The sequence below is a fragment of the Mastigoproctus giganteus genome, chromosome 4 (genome assembly GCF_048544385.1).
Source record: "Mastigoproctus giganteus isolate SK-2022 chromosome 4, ASM4854438v1, whole genome shotgun sequence".
Taxonomy (NCBI): domain Eukaryota; kingdom Metazoa; phylum Arthropoda; class Arachnida; order Uropygi; family Thelyphonidae; genus Mastigoproctus; species Mastigoproctus giganteus.
In genome coordinates this window covers 20,900,556-20,923,672 of record NC_143578.1, presented here as the reverse complement: position 1 = coordinate 20,923,672, position 23,117 = coordinate 20,900,556, and the positions used below count along the sequence as shown (strand labels likewise).

Genomic DNA, 23,117 nt, shown 5'->3' with positions numbered 1-23,117 from the left:
CAGCAGATCCACATTTTTCCTAAAATGATGCCTCCAGACCTGTATGCAGTACTTAAGATGTGGCCTGATTATTGCCTTATACAATGGGATAATCACCTCCTTATCCCTGTATATCATTGACTGAGCTGTCCATGCAGTCTATTTGACTGCTTAGAGAACTTCACATCTGACTGCACAATTACTCTGAGGTCATTTTCCACTAATCTGAGCATAGTAGTACCACACAGATTAATCCCAATAAATCCCAAATTAATGCATTAATCTGGGATTTATTGCTACCCATACGTCATACCTTGCATTTAGAATTAGCAGAGGCATATGATGCAAGAAAGCAAGTTTATGCAGCATCAGGCATAAAAAAAAAAAAAAAAAAAACCTTCTAATTTCAACTATCCATTCACTCCAAATGCTTGTCCAGTTCTACAACAACAGATGGAAGTTTGTTCCAGCAATCAACCACCTGCTGGCTAACAGCAAATTTTCACACATCTATTCTGCAATTGTATTTCCTCAATTTGAATTTATGTCCCCTCAGGTAAATAATCTGAGCAAGGGGAAGAATCCCATCAGCATTGAGCTTGCTCAAACCATTCAAGGCCTTATACACCTCAATCAGATCACCTCGCAGGTACCTGGTCTCCACACACTGGAATTTGCAGAAATTTAACCTTTCTTGGTAACTGCAACCCTTTGTTCCATTCACTAATCTCATTGCCCTTCTTTGTGCTTCTTCCAGTAGTTCCACATCCTTCCTAAAATGAGGCTTCCAGACCTGTATAGTACTCAAGGTGTGGCTTGACCATTGCCTTATACAAGGGGACAATCACCCCCTTATCCCTGCTAGCAAAATTTCTGTATATCATTGACAAGACACCATGAGCTACTCTTGCAGCCTGTCTGCACTGCCCCCCAGGTCCTTTTTTCATTCTCCACTACCCTGAGTATAGTACCACCCAGTTGATACGTTACTCTGGGGTTACTTCTACCCATATGCAGTACTTTACATCTGTCAATGTTAAACTTTAGTTGCCACCTCTCAGCCCATCTGCTCAACTTTTCTAGATCCTGTTGAAGTAGTGTACTGTCATTAACAACCCTGCCGACCTTCGTATCGTCTGCAAACTTGGACATTAAGCCTGATATACTATCATCAATATCATTAATGAATACAGAAAACAACAATGGACCCAACACTGAACCATGAGGGACTCCACTAATAACATTAGTCCACAAAGAACAGTGTCCATTGATTACCACTCTGTCTTCTCCCACTCAACCATCCCTTTATCCATAGCAGTAATTTGCCCTTAATGCCATACTTCTCCAATTTGTTCCATGTGTAACAGTATCAAAACCTTTCCTACTTGAAAGCATTTGATATAATTAAGACAAAAGATGGGTTCACAAAGCTTCCAGAATGAATTCCTTTTCTTGAAAATTATTAGGGAACCGATCTAAAAATACATGGATGAATCAGTGCTACCCAACTTCCTTCTGTGTATGAGATAAAATGCAACCTCCATATGTTGAGCCTCTTTAATATAAGATTTTCAGATATATGGCAAATGTGCTATATTCTCTAAGACAGATATAACAAAAAAAAATTCTATGAATAATATAATATAATAAAGAGCAACTCATTTCATAACGGAAATTGCAAAAGTATACATCTGATATATCTCTGAGACGGAAACCAGTTACTGTGTTCTCTTTTCTGGTATATATTAAGTGTCAGAGTCAATACTTATAAACATTTGGACTTATCAGAGACTAATTACTGTAGGTTTGAAATATGTCCACTGCTTCCTCCAGGACTAGAAATACAATAAAAACATATCACTGAAATTGTAATTTCATATGGGACCCTTGCAAAACTAAACATTTCTCTCTCTAAAATACACTTTTTATTTTAGAGAGAGAAACTAACTATTAACTAAATATACCTCTAAATTACACTTTATGCATTCTTTTGGATGCATAAAGTGTATTTTAATTTTTCTTATAATGTGGTTAGCTTATAATTTGGTTGATAAAGCTGCCCCTAATTGCCAGTATTATATGGAGGTTGCAATAGTTGAGTATTAATCAGTGTGAAGTACGAAGTACTTACACAGAAATTCAAAGAATTTTTATAAATTATACATAAAATTATATATTTCATTTTTTATATATATAATATAGTTTCAGTATAGTTTATATATATAAACTAAATGGCAACTTGTGTCAGAGTTCTATTAATGTGAACTTGAAAGCACATTACAGTTCTAAAGGTGGTCATCAAGGTTTAACTTTTACAAATTGTAGTGATCTTATTACAGTGGTACCTTGGATTACGAGTAACTTGGTATGCGAGTGTTTTGCAAGACGAGCAAAAATTTTTAATAAATTTTAACTTGATAAACGAGCGAGGTCTTGCAATACGAGTACTGTACAGTCAGTCCTCGTATAACACGTGTTTACACTACACGAATTCGATCATACACGATTTATAAATAGGGGAACGATATCTTATATAACACGAACCGAATTCGCTTATGCACAATTAGCCTTTGTGTTTACAAGAAATGGCAGTCGAACGCAGAATCACCCCAACCAAACGCAACCCGATAGGAATGAAGAGAAGATTTTGAAAATGTATTTATGGTTTTTTATATCAGTGAAGGGGAAACACATTTCACCATAATAACGCAAAAACCAACACAATTCCAGCTATCGGTATAATCGCAAAAGCAATTAGATCGAGTTTACTACCAGTTTATAACAGATTCACTCGCAGAAACGCAACTGGAAATTGTTTTTATTGTTTTATGGTAGTAACCCCTAGAAATGTGCTTTAGTAAAATGTGAGGTGTTAATAGAGTTGTCTCTGCTTTACGGTGTTGTTTATTCAGTTGCTACACGCGCGCAGCTTTGTTTATGTGTATCAAGCGTGCCTCCTCGTTTTGTAATTGTGCTTTATTCCCTAAAAATGAGTAAAATACTTAAAAGGTGTGAAAAGGAAGCATCCTGGCGAAGACACTGCAGATTCAGAGAGAGAAAAAAAAAAAAAAAGCAATATCGATAAACAGAGGCGGACTGGGTCAAAAATTCTTACCCGGGAAAATTTATAGTGGCCTCATACTACGGTTTACGGCCAAAATCACACCGGCCTCCAGCCCACCGGGCTACACGCGTGCAGCTTTGTTTATGTGTATCAAGCGTGCCTCCTCGTTTTGTAATAGTGCGAGCGATGAATCTGATTTCCGTGAAATCCTCAAAAGGAGGCAAAAGCAAGTGTCATTGGAAAGATTCCTTGTTAAAGTCGCACAAAAAGAAAAAATCAACAGATAGCAGTGATTCCGTTAGAGACAGTGAAAGTCGTCCTACCCAATAATTAATAAATTCGATTGCTTTATGTATATTAAATTTAAATATTAAAAATATAAAAAAGGTATGTATTTTGTATTAATCATTTTTACAGTATATGAATATTTTTGAGTTTTGGAACAAATCATCTGGGTTTCCATTATTTCTTATGGGGAAATTCGCTTTGATATACGAGTGCTTTGGATTACGAGCACGTTTCCGGAACGAATTATGCTCGCAAACCAAGGTACCACTGTATAAGACTTAAAGGATAAGAATGTTTGGAAAGTCCAAGATATACAATATTATTAAAATAATATGAAAAATCTCAGGAATAGATAAACAATTTCATGCTCGATCATATTATAATTCAATTAAAATAACACACTATTTTCTGGAAAATGTTGCTTATACTTCTCCTGCATCTTATGGCGTGAAGGTATACTAGGTGTATGCAGTGATGTCTTTATCTTTAGCAACGTCTAGAGAGAGTATGGTTAAAATATCCAGGTGGCCTTCTAAAGAAGTTAGTTCTTTTTATTGTGTAACCATTTCAGATCACGTGTAACAGAGGCAACCAAAATGATAGCTGCTGAATTAAACAAGGAGATTAACTATAATTCCAGGAGGCCTTAGCTGAAACAGGCCATTAAATGTCTCAACAAACCCTTTAAGGGTATTTGTGTGTGAGGAGTGGACCGAATGGATGAAGGTACCAAATCACAACCTGATGCCAACAGGATGAAAATTAGTGGGAGTTAGTGAAACAAGAGACAGCTGTCATATCTTTCAAATTCTTGAAGCAGAAGTTCAAACCATAACATTAATGACAAGTGTGATAACAGCAACAACATATTACTGGCATTATACAATGAGTAAAAGTTTTGAGTTCAGGAATCCTTGTTTTATTTAGCAAGCACTTGTAAATTTGTGTATAAAATATATGCAATAAAATGTTTTTTTTCCCAAAATTGGCTTTTAAAATGTGAGTGTATCTTATGATACTGTGCATCTTCAAGGCTGGAAAATATGGTAATCATACAAGTGAAATGAAAGAGAAAGGTTTCAGGTTCAGTAAGTAATTTAACAATATAATATCTTTCACTGAAAAGGAAAATGGTAATTTTAATTACTATTAATAATAATCATTAATTAATAGTATCAGTAAAATGCACTCTTATATTCAGTGAAAATTACCTGCTTTCAGAGGCTGCCTTTAATAGCCTGACCAAGAAGAGGCTAACCAGAGCTACAGCAGCCATGCCTAAACCAGCCTTTACCCATGCTGTGGATTCCTGAGGTAATGGTATATGCCTAAGATGACTATAAAAAGCAAAAATTTATACAAATTGCATCACAGATCCCCAGTAATTAAATACTTGTATCAAATTACATTTTCTTGTAAAAGAAGGCTTATAAACATTACACAGAAGCATCAGATATGATAAATGTTTAATATATTCATGCATTTTTACTGTTTCATAAGATATCACTTTTGTTTCATTGACATCTCAAATTGCATGTTACTGCATCATAAAATTAATATTAATAATTTAAACATCTCACACACACACACACACAAAGAGAAACACGGAAAGACAGAATTACACAAAGGTTGATAAAAAAAGCATGCTCTTCTTGTTTCTTTTCATGCAAAATAAAGATACTACTTCTACCACTGTACCATTAATTTGAACCTTAAATACATAATTACTTGGCATACAAAACTGGCAAATAAAGAAAATAAATATTCTTGTCTGCACCAGGGAGACTAACAGATTCTTTTTTATTTTCCTCTCTAGAGAGAAGGGGATGCTGCAATGTGTTATTCTGGAGTAAAGAATGGAACTTGTAATTGAATCTGTTCAATATGATTATTAAAAATTATTAAGAAGTCTTGTGGATTCTAGAGTTAAGGAACCCTGAATAGCCTGATTCTGGGCTTTATGCAGGCCAGTGTCCAGGTATGCTAAAAAATTCAGGGTTGAGATGAGATGATTTGCAATCCCTCATCACAAATGTGTATCTGCATGGTGGTTACTGATGTTGAAGTTGCAAATTAATCCCAATAGTTAGTAGTCCATCAAGAATACCAAGAAACATCACTCATACTAGATGCACACAGATCCAGGCAGAAGGACACTGCAAGTTTTGTATAAACACCAGTTTTTACCAGCATCCCTTTTTGGATGCAAAGCCATGCCTTGCAAAGCATCTCCAAGATAACATCCACAATGAATTGACCAAGTCTTTAATGTTTACAAGCAATTCCTGCAGTGCCCTCCCTTCTTTAGTAGTTGCTCGTGTCAGAGTCAAAGCTGTTGTTAAGTGACTTCATCCCACCGCCTACTCAAACTGTAGTTACGATTATGTTGATGACACTGTGATTTGGAAACACAGCAACAACTTTCTTGAAGAGCTCCACCATCATGAATTCTCAAAGCCAACATCTCAGAAATGGAAGAGAATAAATTTTCCTTTCCTAGATGTTTCCAACCAATGGAAAATTTATAGAAGAACCACAGTGCACTGAAAACAGACCTACTTGGACAAACTGCCCAAGTTGTTTATTTTCGGTATTTCAATGCAAAACCAGCATCACCATCATCAAGGGCTTTACTCTTGCAATTCATCCTAAGAACCAGCTTGGGGGGAGTGATTCACAGCACAATTAATATTAGAAGCCTTGGTGCATCAGCAAAAAAAAAAAAAAAAAAAAAAAAAAGAGAAAAGTTTATAAGCCAGATATTTGACTCCCTCCTTATGTAGGTATCTATCCAGTTGAGTTTTAAATTTCCCCAAGCTGTCAGCCGCAATTGTCTACAGAGGTAACTTATTCCGAAAACTTCCTGCAAGCCCATCTAAACCTCTCAACTCCCCTCAATTTGAATATATGGCTCTAGTTCTGGAATCATAACAGTGAGAATTTCTTGTTCATCTTACTCTTTCACCACTTTCAGCCTTACACACCTCAAGCAAATCTTCTCTAAGGTGTCTAGCTTCCAAGCTCTGCAGCCCATATATCATCTGAAGTCTTTCCTCATATGGACACCCTTTTGACAACTTCACCAGGTGTGTTCCCCATTTTTGGACTCTTTCAAGAAGCCTGATGTGTCTTTTTAGGTGTGGTCTCCATAGCTGGAGACAGTACTCCAAGTGTGATGTCACAATTACAACTGCCTTATATAGTGGTATTATGCACTCCCTAACTCTGCAAGCAAATTGTTCGATAAATCGTTGACAGGATACCAAGGGCCCTCTTTGCCACATGTCTACACTGCTTGGAGAACATGTATCGTAACTACCAAATCTCTTTCTTCTTCTACTGCTTTTAGTTCTAGCTCCATAAAGTGTGCAGGCTATTCCTCAAATGTAAAGAAACTGCATTTTGCTACATTAAAAGATAGCTACCACTTTTCTGACTATCCCTGAAGTCTCTAAGTCATCCCGAAGAAGCTGTTCTTAGCGCTCATCACTGACTACTCTACCAATATTGATATATGCAAATTTTGACATTTCACCCACATCTTCTCATCGATATTACTGAAGAAAATCAAACAAGAATGGAACCAGTACTGATCTTTGTGGAATCCCACTTCTTATGTTAGCCTCACTTTTCAACAATCTCAGAAATTTTCCGTGATTCCAACATGTTCCAGCTTATGCAGTAACCTCTCATATGGGACTGAATCAAATGCTTTATTGAAATCTAATTAAACAATGTTGAAACTATTTCCTACACCCAACTCATGCGAGACTCGGTCAAAATAGCTAACCAGGTTGGCTAAACATGAATTTTCCCTTTACAAAACCATGGTGTTTCTTTCAGAATTACATTTCTATCCACATAATCTATTAATGTGCTCTTTATCTAGCTCCATAAAGTGTGCATTACCTATCAAACAGACCAAAAGTAGATGATCAAGAGAGTGATCCTCAATAGTGCACCTCAATAATGCACTTTCTTGCCACATCCCTCAAAATTATTGGGTATATGTCATCAACTCCAGGGCCTTACTCGCCTTTAGGCTCAAAAGTTTTTTCTACTAAATAATTCTCTGAAATTTCAATATTACTAATTTTATGCTTCCCAGCTTCATTCACAGAGCTCTCAACCGTGAAGTCTTTCTTTTGAAATATCAATGCAAAGTATTTTTTTCTTTTTTAGCCAGCAATTTCTCATACTATGCTTTTCCAAGCCTAACCTCTTCTGTGGTACTGTTACAGATAAATCTGTAACAGTACCTGATATTGGCTTTAGTACTTTTTATCTCTTTGTAACTTTATCATGCCATATTGTTCTGCTCTATTAAACTGGCTAGTTCGCTATTCATTATTTCAGAATCTTGCTTGTGCTAATTTTTTTTTCAAAGCTTCTCTGATTATAAGTTACACTATAATTCTAATGTATTCGCTCTCGGTGAGCTATCTCTCCAGTTGATAAAGACCAAGTAGCAGCTTAAGTTGTCATAATCTCCTTTCCTGAAATTGAAACCTATTCCTTTGCCTTAAACAACTGCTACCTCTCTCCTCATCATCCAACTTAGAGCTCTGTGATCAACTCCTGGCTAATGGTTCCTGTGCTGTACCCTACGATATCATATATGTATGGGAGATGATGAGGCCTAGAATTTTTTTTTTTTCTCTCCTAGTATTTTTCCTAACATGCTGATACAAATAACAATCTAGTTGATTTAAAAATTTTGTTCATGGTGAATTTCCCTCCCACTTGCTCCAATCAATTGGGGGCAAATTAAATCACCCATAATAAGGCATTCATAACTGCTCACTCATTCCATTTACACATAGAGATCAGTCAGCATATAGAAATGAATTACATCAGTCAGCCTTCAGTTTTGGAAGCAGAGTTAGCCTTTAGAAAGCCCACTAGTCTCCATACTTATTTAACAAAATCATCCATCCACAGGATCACAAGGAAGAACACCTTCATGGAGATATTGTCTCACAAAGGGAGCATGTTTCCATGCTGAGGCATTCAAAACCTAAGAAACAAGGTCACAAGTTTTGCCAGAAGAGAAGGGATAAAAACTTTCACCAGTGGAAACTGAAACAGCTTATCCCCCCCGCATCACCAACTTTTTCCTCCATCAATTCCAAGGAAGAGGTTTGCATAATCCAGTGCCAATGTATTGTTTTGTACACTGGTCAGCTGTATTGCTGTGCCAGCAACCTATGAAAGTGTATTCACACTCAATACACCACACTTGGTTATGCTTGCACCACAGAGATAGCAGAACCCAGCAGTGATTGTAGGTAGGAAGGAAGAATCACACCTGTGGTCACATAATTTCAGCATTTCAGTTCTTTTCAATGATTTCATCAATTCCAGAAGGTTGTACAAGGACACCTTCTGCATGAAACATACAAAGCCCCCCCTGCTGCCATCAGCAACGTCAAAAAGTTGACCATAAAACTAGAGGGATCTCCATGTTCAAGCAGAGACAGCAACAAGTTCTGCTTGCAGCCGCAGCATTTTCCATCCTTAATTTCACATTTGGATGCATCCACAATCCTAATGGACAATCTATGGAGTCTTGCCTGCAGTGCCCAACTCAGCCACCACCTGTATATCACAGTAAATTTCCAGTTTTCAGATCTGGTCTCTGGTATTACTCACACTCTCTGGAGCCAACCTTCATCTCACCTATAATGAGTGAAATGGATGAACAGGCAGCATCACTATCTCCCACCATCTCTAGTACACTAGAGTTTGCAGTGAATATGCAGTGAATTAAAAAAGAAAGGCAATCAACCCTAGTTTCCTACAGACCCACATAACCTCTCACAACCCACGAACTACAGCTGACCCTTGAAAAACGTGGGGGTCAGGGGCGCCAACCCCCGGCGCAGTCGAAAATCCGCACATACTTTTGACTCTCCAAAAACTTAACTACTAATAGTCTACTGTTGACTTACAGATAACATAAACAGTCGATTAACACATATTTTGTATGTTATATGTATTATATACTGTATTCTTACAATAAAATAAGTTAGAGAAAAGAAAATGTTATTAAGAAAATCATAAGGAAGAGAAAATACATTTTAAAGTACTGTACTGTATTTATCGATACCGTAAGTTTACGTAGTCTGTTTACAAGATGAATCGTCTGTCTGTCAGTACCTACATCAATATTGTCTTATATGATACAAAACACTGTAGATTATGTATTACTAACACTAGACATCAAAAATGAAAAGTTAATGTGAAAAAGAAATTCATATTTATTTACAGGTATAACGATTCATGCATTGATAACGAAGAAGCAGCAATATGATTGCTTTATCGTAGCCTAGCCTAAACACTATGACACAAAAACGTCTCATACATTCTTGCCGTACAGTTATTAGATTTTTACATGAAGACACTCGCACATATACACAACTGATCAGTTTATTAACTGTATGGCATGATGATTATTTACTATTCATTAAGTGGAAGTGAATCATCATAAAGGTCTTCATATTGAGGAGGAGGAGGAAGAGGAGGGGTTGGTCTTGCTGTCTCAGGGTTGGCAGGGGAAAGGTGGAAGGAGAGGCATGCACACTTTGTATAACTTCACGGAAATACATTGTAATTTCTGTCTGACTTTTTTGCTTTTTCATTTCTCTAAAAATGTTTCTATACGGTACCAATCCTTCTTCCACCGTTTGCTTTAGTTTCAATGCCCATATCATAGAAGGGTCCATGTCGTAAAAGAAGTCAAAAGCAGTCTTGAATAGTCGGAACTTCTGCCAGATTGTCTAATGTCAATTTGTTTTCTGGCATTGCTTCTTCTATGGCTTCTTCCTCATCGTCTGGCACTGGTTTGGAAGCACTCATCTCCATCAAGTTGTCTTCTGTTAATTCCTCTGGTGTGGTGTCTATTAGCTCTTGAATTTCTCCAAGATCCATATCTTGAAACCCTTCACCCCCCCCCACCTTTTTTGCCATATCCACAATCTCTTTCATGATTTCCTTGATTGACTCTGTCGTAACTGCTGTGAAGTCATACACAACATATGGACACAGTTTTCTCCAGCAGGAATTTGTTTCGGGCTTGATGGCTTTCACGGCTTTTTCTATAACAACGATGGCATCTTCAATGGTGTAATCCTTCCAGACTTTCATGATTTTCTCTCTATCAGGGTTCTCTTCCATAGCATTGACAATCCTTTCCATGGAGTACCGTGTGTAATGAGCCTTAAAAATCCTTACGGCCCCCTGATCTAGAGGCTGAATTAGAGACTGTGTTTGGGGACAAATAGACCACTTTGATGCCTTCGGTGTTGAACTCATGGGGTTCTGGGTGGCCAGGGGCATTGTCCAATATCAAAAGAACTTTAAAAGGCAGTCCCTTACTGGCAGGGTACTTCCTGACTTCTGGGACAAAGCATCGATGGAACCAATCCAGAAAAAGGGTTCTCGTTGTCCAGGCCTTCTTGTTGTTCAACCAAAAGACTGGCAGCTGGTGTTTATCTTTTCCCTTCAAGGCTCGGGGGTTAGCAGCTTTATAGATAAGGGCAGTCCTGATTATAAACTCTACTGCATTTGCACAAAACAGTAGAGTTAGCCTATCCCTTCGTGCCTTAAATCATGGTGCTCGCTTCTCTTCCTTACTAATAAATGTCCTTTGTGGCATTTTTTTCCAGAATAGGGCACTTTCGTCTGCATTAAAAACATATTCAAGCAGATATCCTTTCTCCTCAATGATTTTCTTAATGGCGTCTGGGAACTCGTCTGCTGCCTCTTGGTCGGCAGAAGTTGCTTCTGTTATCTTGACATTTTTTAAGCCAAACCTCTTTCTAAAATTATCAAACCATCCTTTGCTGGCATTAAATTCTCCAGCTTTAGATCCTTTACCTTTAAGTTGTTATATAATGACTTCGCTTTTTTTTTCGAATCATATTAGAGTCTATGGGTATGCCTTATAGCAATGTTGCACCCACATAAAAGCTGCATTTTCAATATGAGATAAAAAAAGGTATTTCGCAAAAAGTGCAAGGTTTTCACACCTGCTGGCGTAGCTGCAGTGACGGCTTCATGAATTTCCTTTTCTTTTTTTTACAATGGTCCTTATGCTGGATTTGTTTATCTTGAAATGGCAGGCAACCGCAGCGGAAGACCTCATTCTATGGTACATATCAAGCAATTCAACCTTTTCTTGTAATGTCATGACTTTTCTCTGCTTCTTGGGAGCACTTCCAGCACCACTAGTGGCACTTTGTATGGATCCCATGGTGTTATTCAAGGTTTCCGATATTGCACTAAACACGAGATGATGAAAAATACGCGAGAACCGCGTATTTTTTGAGAGTTCAATTTTTACTGCAATACGCAATTTATTGGAGAGACAAACTGCTCACGCAGAGATGATTAGCATCACACGGCGTTTTAAGCAGATACTCGCAACACTTGAGCTCACCACAATAGCAACAGGAAGTGGCTACGAAATTATTACAGTAGTACAAAAAATTATATTAGGGTCCCCCGTAAAATGATTACATCTACCCATATATTTATTTGTCGGTAAATTGCATGTGTTCTCTGGTCGATTTGCCTGTTTGCTGTGCAAAAAAACCCCCCAGTTTCTGGGGGGGGGGGTTGCCTTGCTATCTACGCCTGAGACCAATTAACTCAGCCACGGAGTGAAAAAAAGCCCACTGAAGTTCTTCATTGACTGGATTCGAACCCGGGACTTTTCTACCCGGTGTGGGGAGGGTGGTGACGATACCACTGTGCTACCCCCGCAGACATTATAGTAGTACAGTATTTACTACAGTTAATTTTATGCAGTTATGATTTAATACTGCATCTTTACTTTTGTTTACATTTCTCTCAACTGCGAATGGGCCATGTGCGGTCTGTAAGTGTTTGTTTGCATAAGCTTTGATAAATTTTAACTTTCTATAATAGATTAACTGTAGGCTACCCATTTTTAAAACGGGATACAATTATTAGGTTGTTAATTCATCTCATACTATTTACTTAATACAATTTTTTATACTTTTTGCTTTTTTCTTCTCTTGAGTTTATGCATACATTGCCTCAGGTGCAAACACCAAAAATTAAGCTACATATATATATGCTATGTGGTTTGTCTGTGAGTTTTTTCAAATTGTCGCAAATCTCCAAAAAAATTTCCAATATATTTATTGAAAAAAATCCGTGTATAAGTGGACCCGCGCAGTTCAAACCTGTGTTGTTCAAGGGTCAACTGTAATTTTTCGCAATACCTTTTTTTTCTATATTCTTGTACGAGAAAAATATGCTTTGGTGTTGAGTAATCACTGATGATTCTAGCAGTAAAGCTAGCAGAAATGGAGCTGGCACTTTAGCTTTATTAGTATTTAATCAGTTTTGCTGATTAACTGCTAATCAACCTCTTAGTTATAGTAATTTAATTTCTAACAGAATTACTCTAAACCATTAAAATGAACAGATAAGATCAGAAACTGGAATCAGTGATATTGCACGATATACTTGTATATTGTGCAATATGCCTATTGCACAATATATATACCTATTTACAGGCACCTTGTATATGCCTATAAATTTCATAATTATGTTCTAAAACTTTACTTGTCAGCTAAAATTCAGCTACCTCTGCTTGAAAGTGAATTAACTTACAAATGGGCAACAGTCATGGATAGAATTTAAACCAAATCAATTCTTAATCAGTTATCATTACTGTATAAACTACAGAGGAAGTTTCTGTGAATGGGTACAGATACCTGCATAACTAAGGTGTCATTAATGGTGTGGTGGTAAAGCAGCATAAAACAAATTATTAAACAGAATAATACAAGCGCAAAAAAAAAAAAAAAAAAACACACACTATGCCACAAACAGAGGTTACTAATTAGTGCATCTTACTTAAACAACATGCAAATGCAGAAAACATAACATAATAAAGGAAGAGATGCAGCCCCGAACCTTAAATGCTGAGATAGCCAAGAGGGAGATGGTCTGATAAACAAGATGTGGACCAAACGTCTCAGGTTACTTTCCAACCCAGAAGAGGAAGGGAAGGGGGGTAAGGTGAAAGAAACAATGAAGAAAGAAGTCATTGTGCAAGTCAACTGTTTACAATAAAACAAATAAATTTCTGTATTTTACAAACCTGGGTCGCCAGAGCAACTTCCAGGCAGCTTTGCAGACACTATGAGGAATAAAAATTGACATCACTTAACTTACCCTAATTTAGTTATATCAATTGATTCAAAATTTATTATTATTTTATATATGCTAAAACTAGTAAGTAAAACTTCCAAAATATTAGACCTATAACCATAAAAAATATAATAAATAAAAAAAAATAAAATGTTTTCTACAAGTTTTAGCTGGTAAAATCTGGACAAATTTTATTTTATGTAAAAATAAACTTAATTCACAAGTCTATGTGATAAATTAAACAAATTGTAAGCCATTTACTCTATTCACCATAAGAATAAAATTTTTGACAGTTTTTGTTAATATATCATAATATGGCAATAAAAGTGATTATCACTAATGAAGATCAACAAGAAAATGATATCCAATACATATTACATTATATATTTTTTAATCAATTCCTTACATCTCCAGCTCAGACCTCTTAATAAGATATACCCTCTCAGCAGTGAGCTTTCTGAACATGAGTAGGTCCCTCCCCCCCAAGGGTGCATTTTCAATAGTGGCAGAGTTTGTGGAATAGTTTTCATTCAATAATGAAAACTTTGCATATAAATGCTTTAATATATTACTGTATTTTTATCTTAGCTTTATTACACACAGCACTGGAGTAAAATTACTCTCAAAAATCAAATCAGAATAAAAAAAAAAAAAAAATTCATAAATAAAATCATTACTTTTTGATGCAATAACATCTACATCTATTTATGTATTACTTGATTTGGTTTTATCAATTCCGGATCTGAACTCCACAAAAATTCTTCAATCAGTTCTTTGTATAAATCTAAATTGGACAACTGAGGTCAACAGGTACAAATGATAATCTTCAATTTTCAAAGCTATTTTTATGCTGCTGTTTATTATAAATTGTGTCTCCAATTAGTTGGAAACACAGATAAGAGTACTAGAAAAAATGGAAAAGCAATTTGTACCCTTAACACACACTGATGTGACCTTCAAAACATAGATCAACACACATACTTTTAAAAGGGTTTACAATGATACCATACTGCTTAATTTGTCTCATCCTTTTCTTTCTTTTTTTAATAATATGCATAACAGAGTCGCTCCCTATTTTTAAATTATCGTAGCTTCATTATGTTTTAATGAAACGTTTAATTGATTCATAATTTATTGAGGCTTTTTAACACTACATTTTAAAATTTCACATGTGCTTCACCCCATTTGACACATTTCCTTAATTGAACTGGTACTTTTGCTACTGCTGATTGCAAAAAATTCATTGGAATGTCTGTGATTGTTGGTGATTGATGCTTCCAGTTTATCCAAGTTGTGTGGTGTTTTTTTAAGTAAACCTCTTCCTTGGCCCACCCCCAATACAAAAACAAATTAGGCTATTCATACAATCATCACCCTGGGAAATGATTAAGAGATTTGAGTTTTGATGTTAATTGTAATATCAAAACGTCGTTACAATTAACTTCCTATCACCATTTTAAGATATTTTTTTGGCAGCATACATTGTCTAGCAGAATAAAGGTCCAACTATGAATGATGTGATATACATCATACCATTAATTTTGGAATACCCTAAGCCAAATACACTTCTGAATTTTTTGCTGCCCATTAATGGCAGTTGTGTTAATCGACAAAGCCTCCAACAAGAAAAGCAGACTTGTCATTCCAAACAATATTATTAAACAGCTCTCGCCACTTTATTATTTCTGCAAATTCTATCCTATCCCTCTATAACAGTCATCAGGAAACAATTGCTGAATGTAATGTGGCTTTGATGGTTTGAAGGACTGTTCTTTCCCGAGGATGGTCACTACTGCATAATGGGAGTCTCCACTTTCGCAAGCTCCTTCATGTACCAATTTTCGTGGGTTCCTTGTCCTCAGTCATTGTGACAGTGATTGAGAACATCTCAGTCACTGTTGCAAAATTGTCTGGAGTCCGTAAGTTTGATGGTCTTCCTATCAGTGACACAGCTTGTTGTCATTAACTTCTGATGGCAATTTTTTTTATTATTTTGCATACAGCTGCATGGATTCCACATTCAACCCTCCACCACCTTTGAACTCTTATAATGGATCACCAAAACTTTTCATCTCCATCCTTACGTAACCACTTCTGCCACTTTTGCAATTCTGATCCTATCTTGTACACTCAAAACTAGAGGTATGATTCATCTGTAAAAGAAACTAACTTTCTAAACCTCAAGGTAGAATGAATCCTTTAATGTTAGTTTCATCAGAATCGGTTAAAAAATAAGGAAATTAAAATAATTTTAAAATAGGGAATGACTTATTAGACATCCTGTATATTAATATAATATAGCTTTCTATTCCAAAAAGAAGACAGCTATATATTACAGTTATCTAATCTATAGATATAAATATGTATTTATATATATGGAATATAACCAGTTATATTCCATACTTCTAAATAATTCCAATATTAAGTAATAAATTTTGAACTGATACGAAAACAGACATCAATATAGAAATTCAAAATAAAAGATGTAAGAATAAAAATTAGGATACGCTGCAGTGTGTGAAAAATATTATATGGGGGAGGCTGTTCATTATTATGAAATGTGTCAAAGCAACCCAAACCTCCAATAGAATAAATGCTCAATAATATGCCAGGAAAATTTATTTAAAATCACAAAAGTAGTTGCTTACATCCTGAAACTGATATTAAAGTAATTGAAGATGCATGCTTTTACCTTTGATAGCATAAGAGGGCTTATAATTGCTGTTATAGTTGGGGGGGGGGAGAGAAACCCAACATTTTAAGGAACAAATGGAAGTTTTCTCAGTAAACGTAGTGGATACATAGCATATGTCCTCTACTAGTCCTCATAATCTTAAATCATTTTCTAACTAGTGATGTGAAGTCCTTTTAATATGTAAATATGAATTTTGGGTGGTTTCTGGGAGATGAAATGTTTACAAGGATCCTGTCCAATGTAGGTTATTTTGTATAGAAACACCTCTGGAGGCATCCACAAGGGTGTAGCTGCCATTTCTGTGTGAAAAGTGATTGGTTTTGCTAAAATTCTATAGCTACAAGCGTGTTTCATTGCTTTGATTCTTGTAGAAGGCTTCAAACCACTAGAAAATAGATAGTGAACAGAATTCCATAATCATATGGAATTCTAAAACTGTGTTCCAGTCTTTCTTCTGAATTATGCATTCTAAAGTTAATTTTTGTTTTGTTTTGTTCAGTTAGAAAAGAAGGATGGTTCAAATATGAATAAAAAATCTTTTATAAAATTTTATTGATGCTAATTATCAATAATAATATAAACAGTTGCTTTTTTGAGAATTTTCCTCATCTAACCACTTTTGCCACTTTTCTGTTGAATGTCATTTCCAAAGCAGATTTGGTTATTATTATAACTAAAACTGTAAGACTTTGATGACTTTATTTTGATATATATATATATTTTTAGGTACTTGTCTGTTATTCTCCCTTGGTGTAATTTTCAATTTAATCACCATAGTATATTTATGTTTATATTTATAGGTTAGGTTAAACTTATTTAAAACTTATACAGGCAGCAGGAAGATAATAGACAAGTACCATATTTTACTACTCAATACCACTTAATGTCTGAACAAATGATAATCAGAGTGCCAAGTCTGGTCCACAATGGAAGAGGAATTTGACAGGGGAGGCACCTCTCATTTCAGATTCCTTAGGATATTCATTTTTAGTCCAAAGAGGTATCTTTCAACTGTTGATCTTTACATTTTAACAATACTTTTAATTTATCCTTCCATAATTTGTAATAATAACCTGCATTAACAATCTTCAACACTATGTAGTTTATCTGCTATATATTCAATTTTCACTGAAGGTTGAAAATATAGCAGATAGCACCGCTTATGTACTTGTAATCATGACAAACATTTACTGCTCCACTGTGCTTGCTTTATGGCTGGTTAAATTTCTGCTTGCTAGTCTTTCTGTGCCTACTATAATTATTACTCCTCCATCTAATGATGTCACCATAACTACTCTACATTTGTGTGTTTTTTAGTAAGCTGGTAAAAAAATATTCTTATTCGAATCTCACTTGTACATAGTAGTATTAGCTATTGAAAATTTCTGTATTTTGCAATTTTTTTTAATTTAAACAAAAAAAGGAAAAAAAAAAAAAAAAGAAAAAGCCCCTGCAAAATATAATGCTACCGACATGTAATAATAGAAAAACATCAAAATTAAGATTTTAAAAATCAAACTTAAATAATATATGTATACATACATATAATGAAAAACTATTTTTTCACTGTCTTTCAGGCATTTTGCATTGCAAGAAGTCTCATACACAAAATTCTCTGCCATTTGCTATGACATCAGCACAAACTTCAAGAACTCTTTCTGAAACTTGAAAATAGAGAAGCACAGAATGAATCCTTATATTAAGTAAGAAGCATTATTTTCAAAAATATAATTTTTGAAAAATAATGCTTCTTGCTTTTGGCACCAGGCACTGTTACTCATCTTTGAAGTAAACAGCATAATAATATACAAACCCTCACTAGCACAAAATGTTAAGCTACCAATGAAAAACAATCTGCAAAAAATTGAGCAGAGCAACCTAATAGCTGCTTTGAAGCAATATTGATAAACAAACATACGTATCACAACCTCAACATTTAAAATGTCTGTACTTTAAAAAAGCAACACAAATGCATATTGGAAAAGCATAACCCAAATGCGACTGAAATCTGTAAAAAAAAACACAAGCTTCTATAAAAGCAGTCCACAGAGTTCAGCAAAAATTAAATTGTGATAAATATTCTTGTTGATACTGAGCAGATAATTTTAGTTACAGCAAATGTAGCTCAAAGATTTTAATGTGGTAAAATAAAGCTTGCCCATATGAATAACAGAAAAGAAATGAAAATAAATAAAAAATTATATTGTACATATCTGAAATTAATTTTTGTACAATTATTCCAAAAATGACAGCATTTATTGATGCTTTCAGAATAAAAACAAAGAATTTCAGATTTATCAAACTACTGAAAACAACTTTTACAGTTTTTATTTTTACTTATTTATTTTTTTACATAGCTATTTAAAAGGCATAGGTTCAATAATTTAATGAGGGGGAAAAATGCTTAACACCAGATTTCAAACACCATGCCCTATTACCTTTTTCATGTAAACATGGTTTCATCTTCAATTGTAAAATCCTCACATCAAGCTCTGACTATAACTAAAACAAATCGTGTGTACCCTGTACACACACAAAAGATGTTTTATGTGTAAACATCTTTGATGACACCTACTAAATTTCAAACAGCTAGAACCGAAAACATGAACGATCTAATTTATGCTCACACCTGCTGCTTATTATTCTACCGAATCAATGTTTGGAAGAGGTTAGTTAGGCCACTAGCCTAATTACCCATTTGATTGTAGCCATTTGTTGAATAGTATGATTGCAACAATACAAGTGTTTGCATTGTTACAATCACACCATCATGTTGGATCATGATACTGTCATGCTTTGTCGCAAATTACACATGCAGCGCTACAAAATCTGCAAGAAACGACAGTATCCATGCATAATACGCTATCAAAACTATGACTTGGCCCAGGATCTCAACGAGTACAAGATTGTAACGCTGCACATTCCATTTGCAATGAGGAAATAGAGATACTGTCAGAGATGAAATATGTCAAGATCTACGACGACAATGAAGAGCTCATACTAGATCATAAATTGTATGAATTGGACTTGGACATTTGCAAAACGATTGAAATATGTAAGACGATGTGTTAAGACAACAATGACATTGACTGTGACGAAGCATGCAGTAATGACTTGCATAGTCTTGTAACGCGACCGAGAAGACCCCTTTCGAAACTTTTACAATCATCCAAGCAGCAAGATGATTGAGGATCTAAAGCTTGCAACGTTCAACTGACTCAGCGCAATTGCAAAGAAATGTGAAAACTTGATGACTGACGAGGACTTCTGCAACTTAATTAGAATGGCCAATGACAAGCAAAAGATTCATACATGTAATTTGGAGTCTGTTATTGCCCAATTGCAAACTGATTCAAATATTCTCGACCAGCCCGGCTGGTTGCAGAAAATGTTTATGATTCGCCTCTTGATGGAAATATACAACCACTTCAGTAATACAGATGGGTACTGTAACGCCTACATTCTTCAACTGGTAAAGCTGGAGTGCTCAGAGCTGGTTTATGCCAGCTTTGAGCACATCCAAGATCACTGCTCTCAAGGTATCCATTTCTCCAGTTACCAAAAGGTTTGTGCCATGGGTGGAAATGGTTAGCCCAAAGGCACCTAAGTATGTCCCGAATCATAAACGTTTTTCTGCAATCAGTTGGTTTATGTTTGTTGTTTGTTTGTTATTTGGTTTTTAGGAGCATTAGCAACTAAGGCCATATTGCTCCGGGGATATGCGGTGGTCATTTCCTGACGTTTCTGCATCCTCCGTATTTGGTGGTCATGGGCTCGAACCCCGGTCTAATCAAGACGCGTGTGCTACGCACTGCTGCTCCTGCCCATCTGGCTACGGAGGTGCCAGCTGGTTTATGCCAGCTCTGAGCACATCCAAGATCACCTCCCATGATCCTTTGCATGATCTCTTCTCCCGACTCCATTTTCCTTTGCTATGAAACGAAATGACATTATTTCCGCATCACAAAATTGTGACAAATTGATTTTACTACCATCCGAAATTTAGTAGGTGATCTGCGAGATCACTTCCCATGATCCTCTGTGTGATCACATCCAAGATCACCTCCAATAATCCTTTGCGCAATCACATTTAAGATCACCTCCAATAATCCTTTGCTCGATCTCCTCTCCCAACTCCGTTTTTCTTTGTTATGAAATGGAAATGATGTCATTTCTACGTCGCAAAATTGTGACAAATTGATTTTACTACCGTCCAAAATTTAGTAGGTGCTGCCAAAGATGTCTACACATCAAAAAGGCAACCACAATAATGATCTTTAATAAATAATTAAAGACTGTTTAAAATTAATTTTTTTAACACAAAAGATAAGTAGCAAAAACTGACACTGCAACTTACGTAGCAGAAATTTTCTAGAAAACCATTTTTTCTAGCAGCATATTAGGGAGGCAACAAGAGAAAGCAATACTCTTGATCTGATTATCACTGGCGATTTATCGTGCATTAAGAATATCCAGACAAATTAACTACTACATCACAGTGATCACAATATACTGGAATATACTTAAAGATATAACTACTGTCAAGGGTAAGAAATTTTGCTTTCTTAAAGGCCTTTCAATATAGTGGCCTTAGGTCTAACAGTTTTTGAATTTGTTTCAGTGGAACCAACTGCAAATTCTAAATGGAAGGCATTTAGAGAAGAAATAGAAGGTATTAAGCTTTTTATGCCATTAAAAGATGGATAGCAGATGTCAAATGAAATGAGACTAGTGGCAGAGAACATAGAATCCTACAGCAAGTACAAACCAGTCTGCAAAGGGAGTTAAGCAAGCTAATAATGCAAAGAACAATTCTTTGCTTATGTTAACAAAAGGAAATGGATGAACAATATTGGCCCAGTAGGTATCAATGGCATAACCAATGATAATCCTGTTCAGGTTCCTGACAAACAATAAATATTTTTCATCTACGTTACCACGCGAAGAAGTTCTTATGGATGGAAACATTACAAGTATACTAAGTTAAAACTGGATGCTAAATTTTTTTATTTTTTAGAACCTATAGTACTTAGTACCATGCATGGGTTGAAGGTTGAAAAGATGAAGGAAGATACTTATTGACATTAGACTCGAACTTCCGTAGATTGTAATTTTCAGGAAATGCATATGAAGGAAGGTGTGGTGTGGGTGCAACACCTTGACCCCTGCTTACATTGGTTTTCACCTGGGTGGTCACCTCCAGTATGCCAGGTGCCATATTTCAGGATTTGCACATGGGGTGATACTCAGGGTTACCAACAGTCCCACCATTGTGGAGGTGCAAGCAGAGGATTTGTCTGTCACAGACTGACCAGACTTTACCGAAATTAGGTCCACTTGACTTGAGTGTAACCAAATATCAGCTCCATCAACGTTTTAGACTCCTGGATAGCAAGCACAGCTTGGCATACCTGAGAGAATGTCTGCAACAGTCTCAAGGACCAAATGTTGCCTTAATACGGCATTCTCTTCTTAATGGTGCAGAAATTTGACTTTAGCCAGCAGGTGACTGATTGCTGGAAGAAACTTCCATCTATCGTTGTGGAAGTTGATAGCTTAAATAAATTCGAGGAAGAACTAAACAACCTTTTGGAGTGAATGGATGAGTGAAATGGGTAATTTTTTTATTTTTTTGGCTGATGCTATATAAGTGTGCTTTTTTGCATCATATACCTCTGCTAATGCTAATGCGACATTCTATTTAAGAAAAGTAAATTAGTAGTTTGGTTTCCAAAATAATTATGCATCAACAGGGAAAAGCTACTACATAAATCACCACTATTAAAATAATAATAATAATAATAGTAAATCTGACAATTAGTGCATTCTGGAAAAAAAAAATCAGGACACCATGTCAAAACACTAAAATCTGAAATCTGGGCCAAACCCGGGATGCCTGGTCACCCTGCATTAGGGACAATGTTACCACTATGAATAAAGGGATGGTTGAGTGGCAGAAGACAAGAGGGTGGTCATAAATGGGCACTGCTCTTCTTAGACTGGTGCTACTAGTTGAGTCCCTCAGGGTTCAGTGCTGAGCCCATTGTTCTTTTAATATTTATCAATGAAGGCATATCAAGCTTACTGTGAGTTTTTCAGATGATACAAAAGTTGATAGTTTGGCTAATGACAGGAATCAAGGTATACTACTGCAGCAAGACCTAGATAAATTAGGCAGTTGGGCTGAGAAGTGGAAATTGAGGTTTGACATTTACCAATATGCAAGGTTTGACATTTACCAATATGCAAGGTGTTGCAATATGGACAGAAAGTAATCTCAGAATGACATACCAATTAACTGGTACCACTCTCAAGGTGGTATAGAATGAGAAAGAGATCTAGGGTAATTGTACAGTCCAACATGAAGATATCTGAATATTTGAGCAGTGCAGATGGGCTGCTAGCACAGCTCATGGGGTTCTGTCAATGATACAAAGGAACTTTGACAGAAAAGACAAAGAGGTAATTATGCCATCATATAAGGCAATGGTCAGGCAACATCTTGAATACTGCATACAGGGTTCGAAGTTGCATTTTAAGAAAGAGGTGGATTTCTTGGAGCAGATGCAGAGAAGAGAAACCAGATTAATGAATAACAAACAATTTCTTTTCTGCAAACCTGCTTGGAAACTAGGCACTTGTGAGGAGACCTGATTGAAGTGTTTAAGAATTTAAATGAATAGAGTAAACCTAATGATGATAGTATTATAACTCTTTCTCAGGCACTGATGGTAGGGGACAAACTTAAATTGAAGAAGGATGGTGCAGGATGGATGTGCAAAAATTTGCTTTCAGTCAGAGAGTAAATGATTTGTGGAATTGGCATCTGGTAGTTGTGGAAGTGGGTAGTTTGAACAAATTTAATGAAAAATTAGACATATTAGAAGGGATGAACAAGTGAGG

The 23,117-nt window shown here is 35.9% G+C and overlaps 1 protein-coding gene across 5 annotated transcripts in view; it reads right to left on the bottom strand.

Annotated features, from left to right (window-relative positions):
• Miro (mitochondrial Rho GTPase) overlaps positions 1-23,117 on the bottom strand; it is a 202,438-nt gene that overhangs the window by 17,828 nt on the left and 161,493 nt on the right. For 3 of the 5 annotated variants that reach the window (XM_090371388.1, XM_090371384.1, XM_090371385.1), the window contains exons 20-21: positions 13,283-13,351; positions 4,543-4,668 (exon numbers count right to left, since the gene is read on the bottom strand). In XM_090371388.1, the coding sequence (XP_090227514.1) occupies positions 4,543-4,668; positions 13,283-13,351 (195 nt within the window). Of the gene's footprint in view, positions 1-4,542; positions 4,669-13,282; positions 13,352-13,469; positions 13,509-23,117 lie in introns of all 5 variants that reach the window. The other 2 variants (XM_090371387.1, XM_090371389.1) reach the window with 2 other exon arrangements.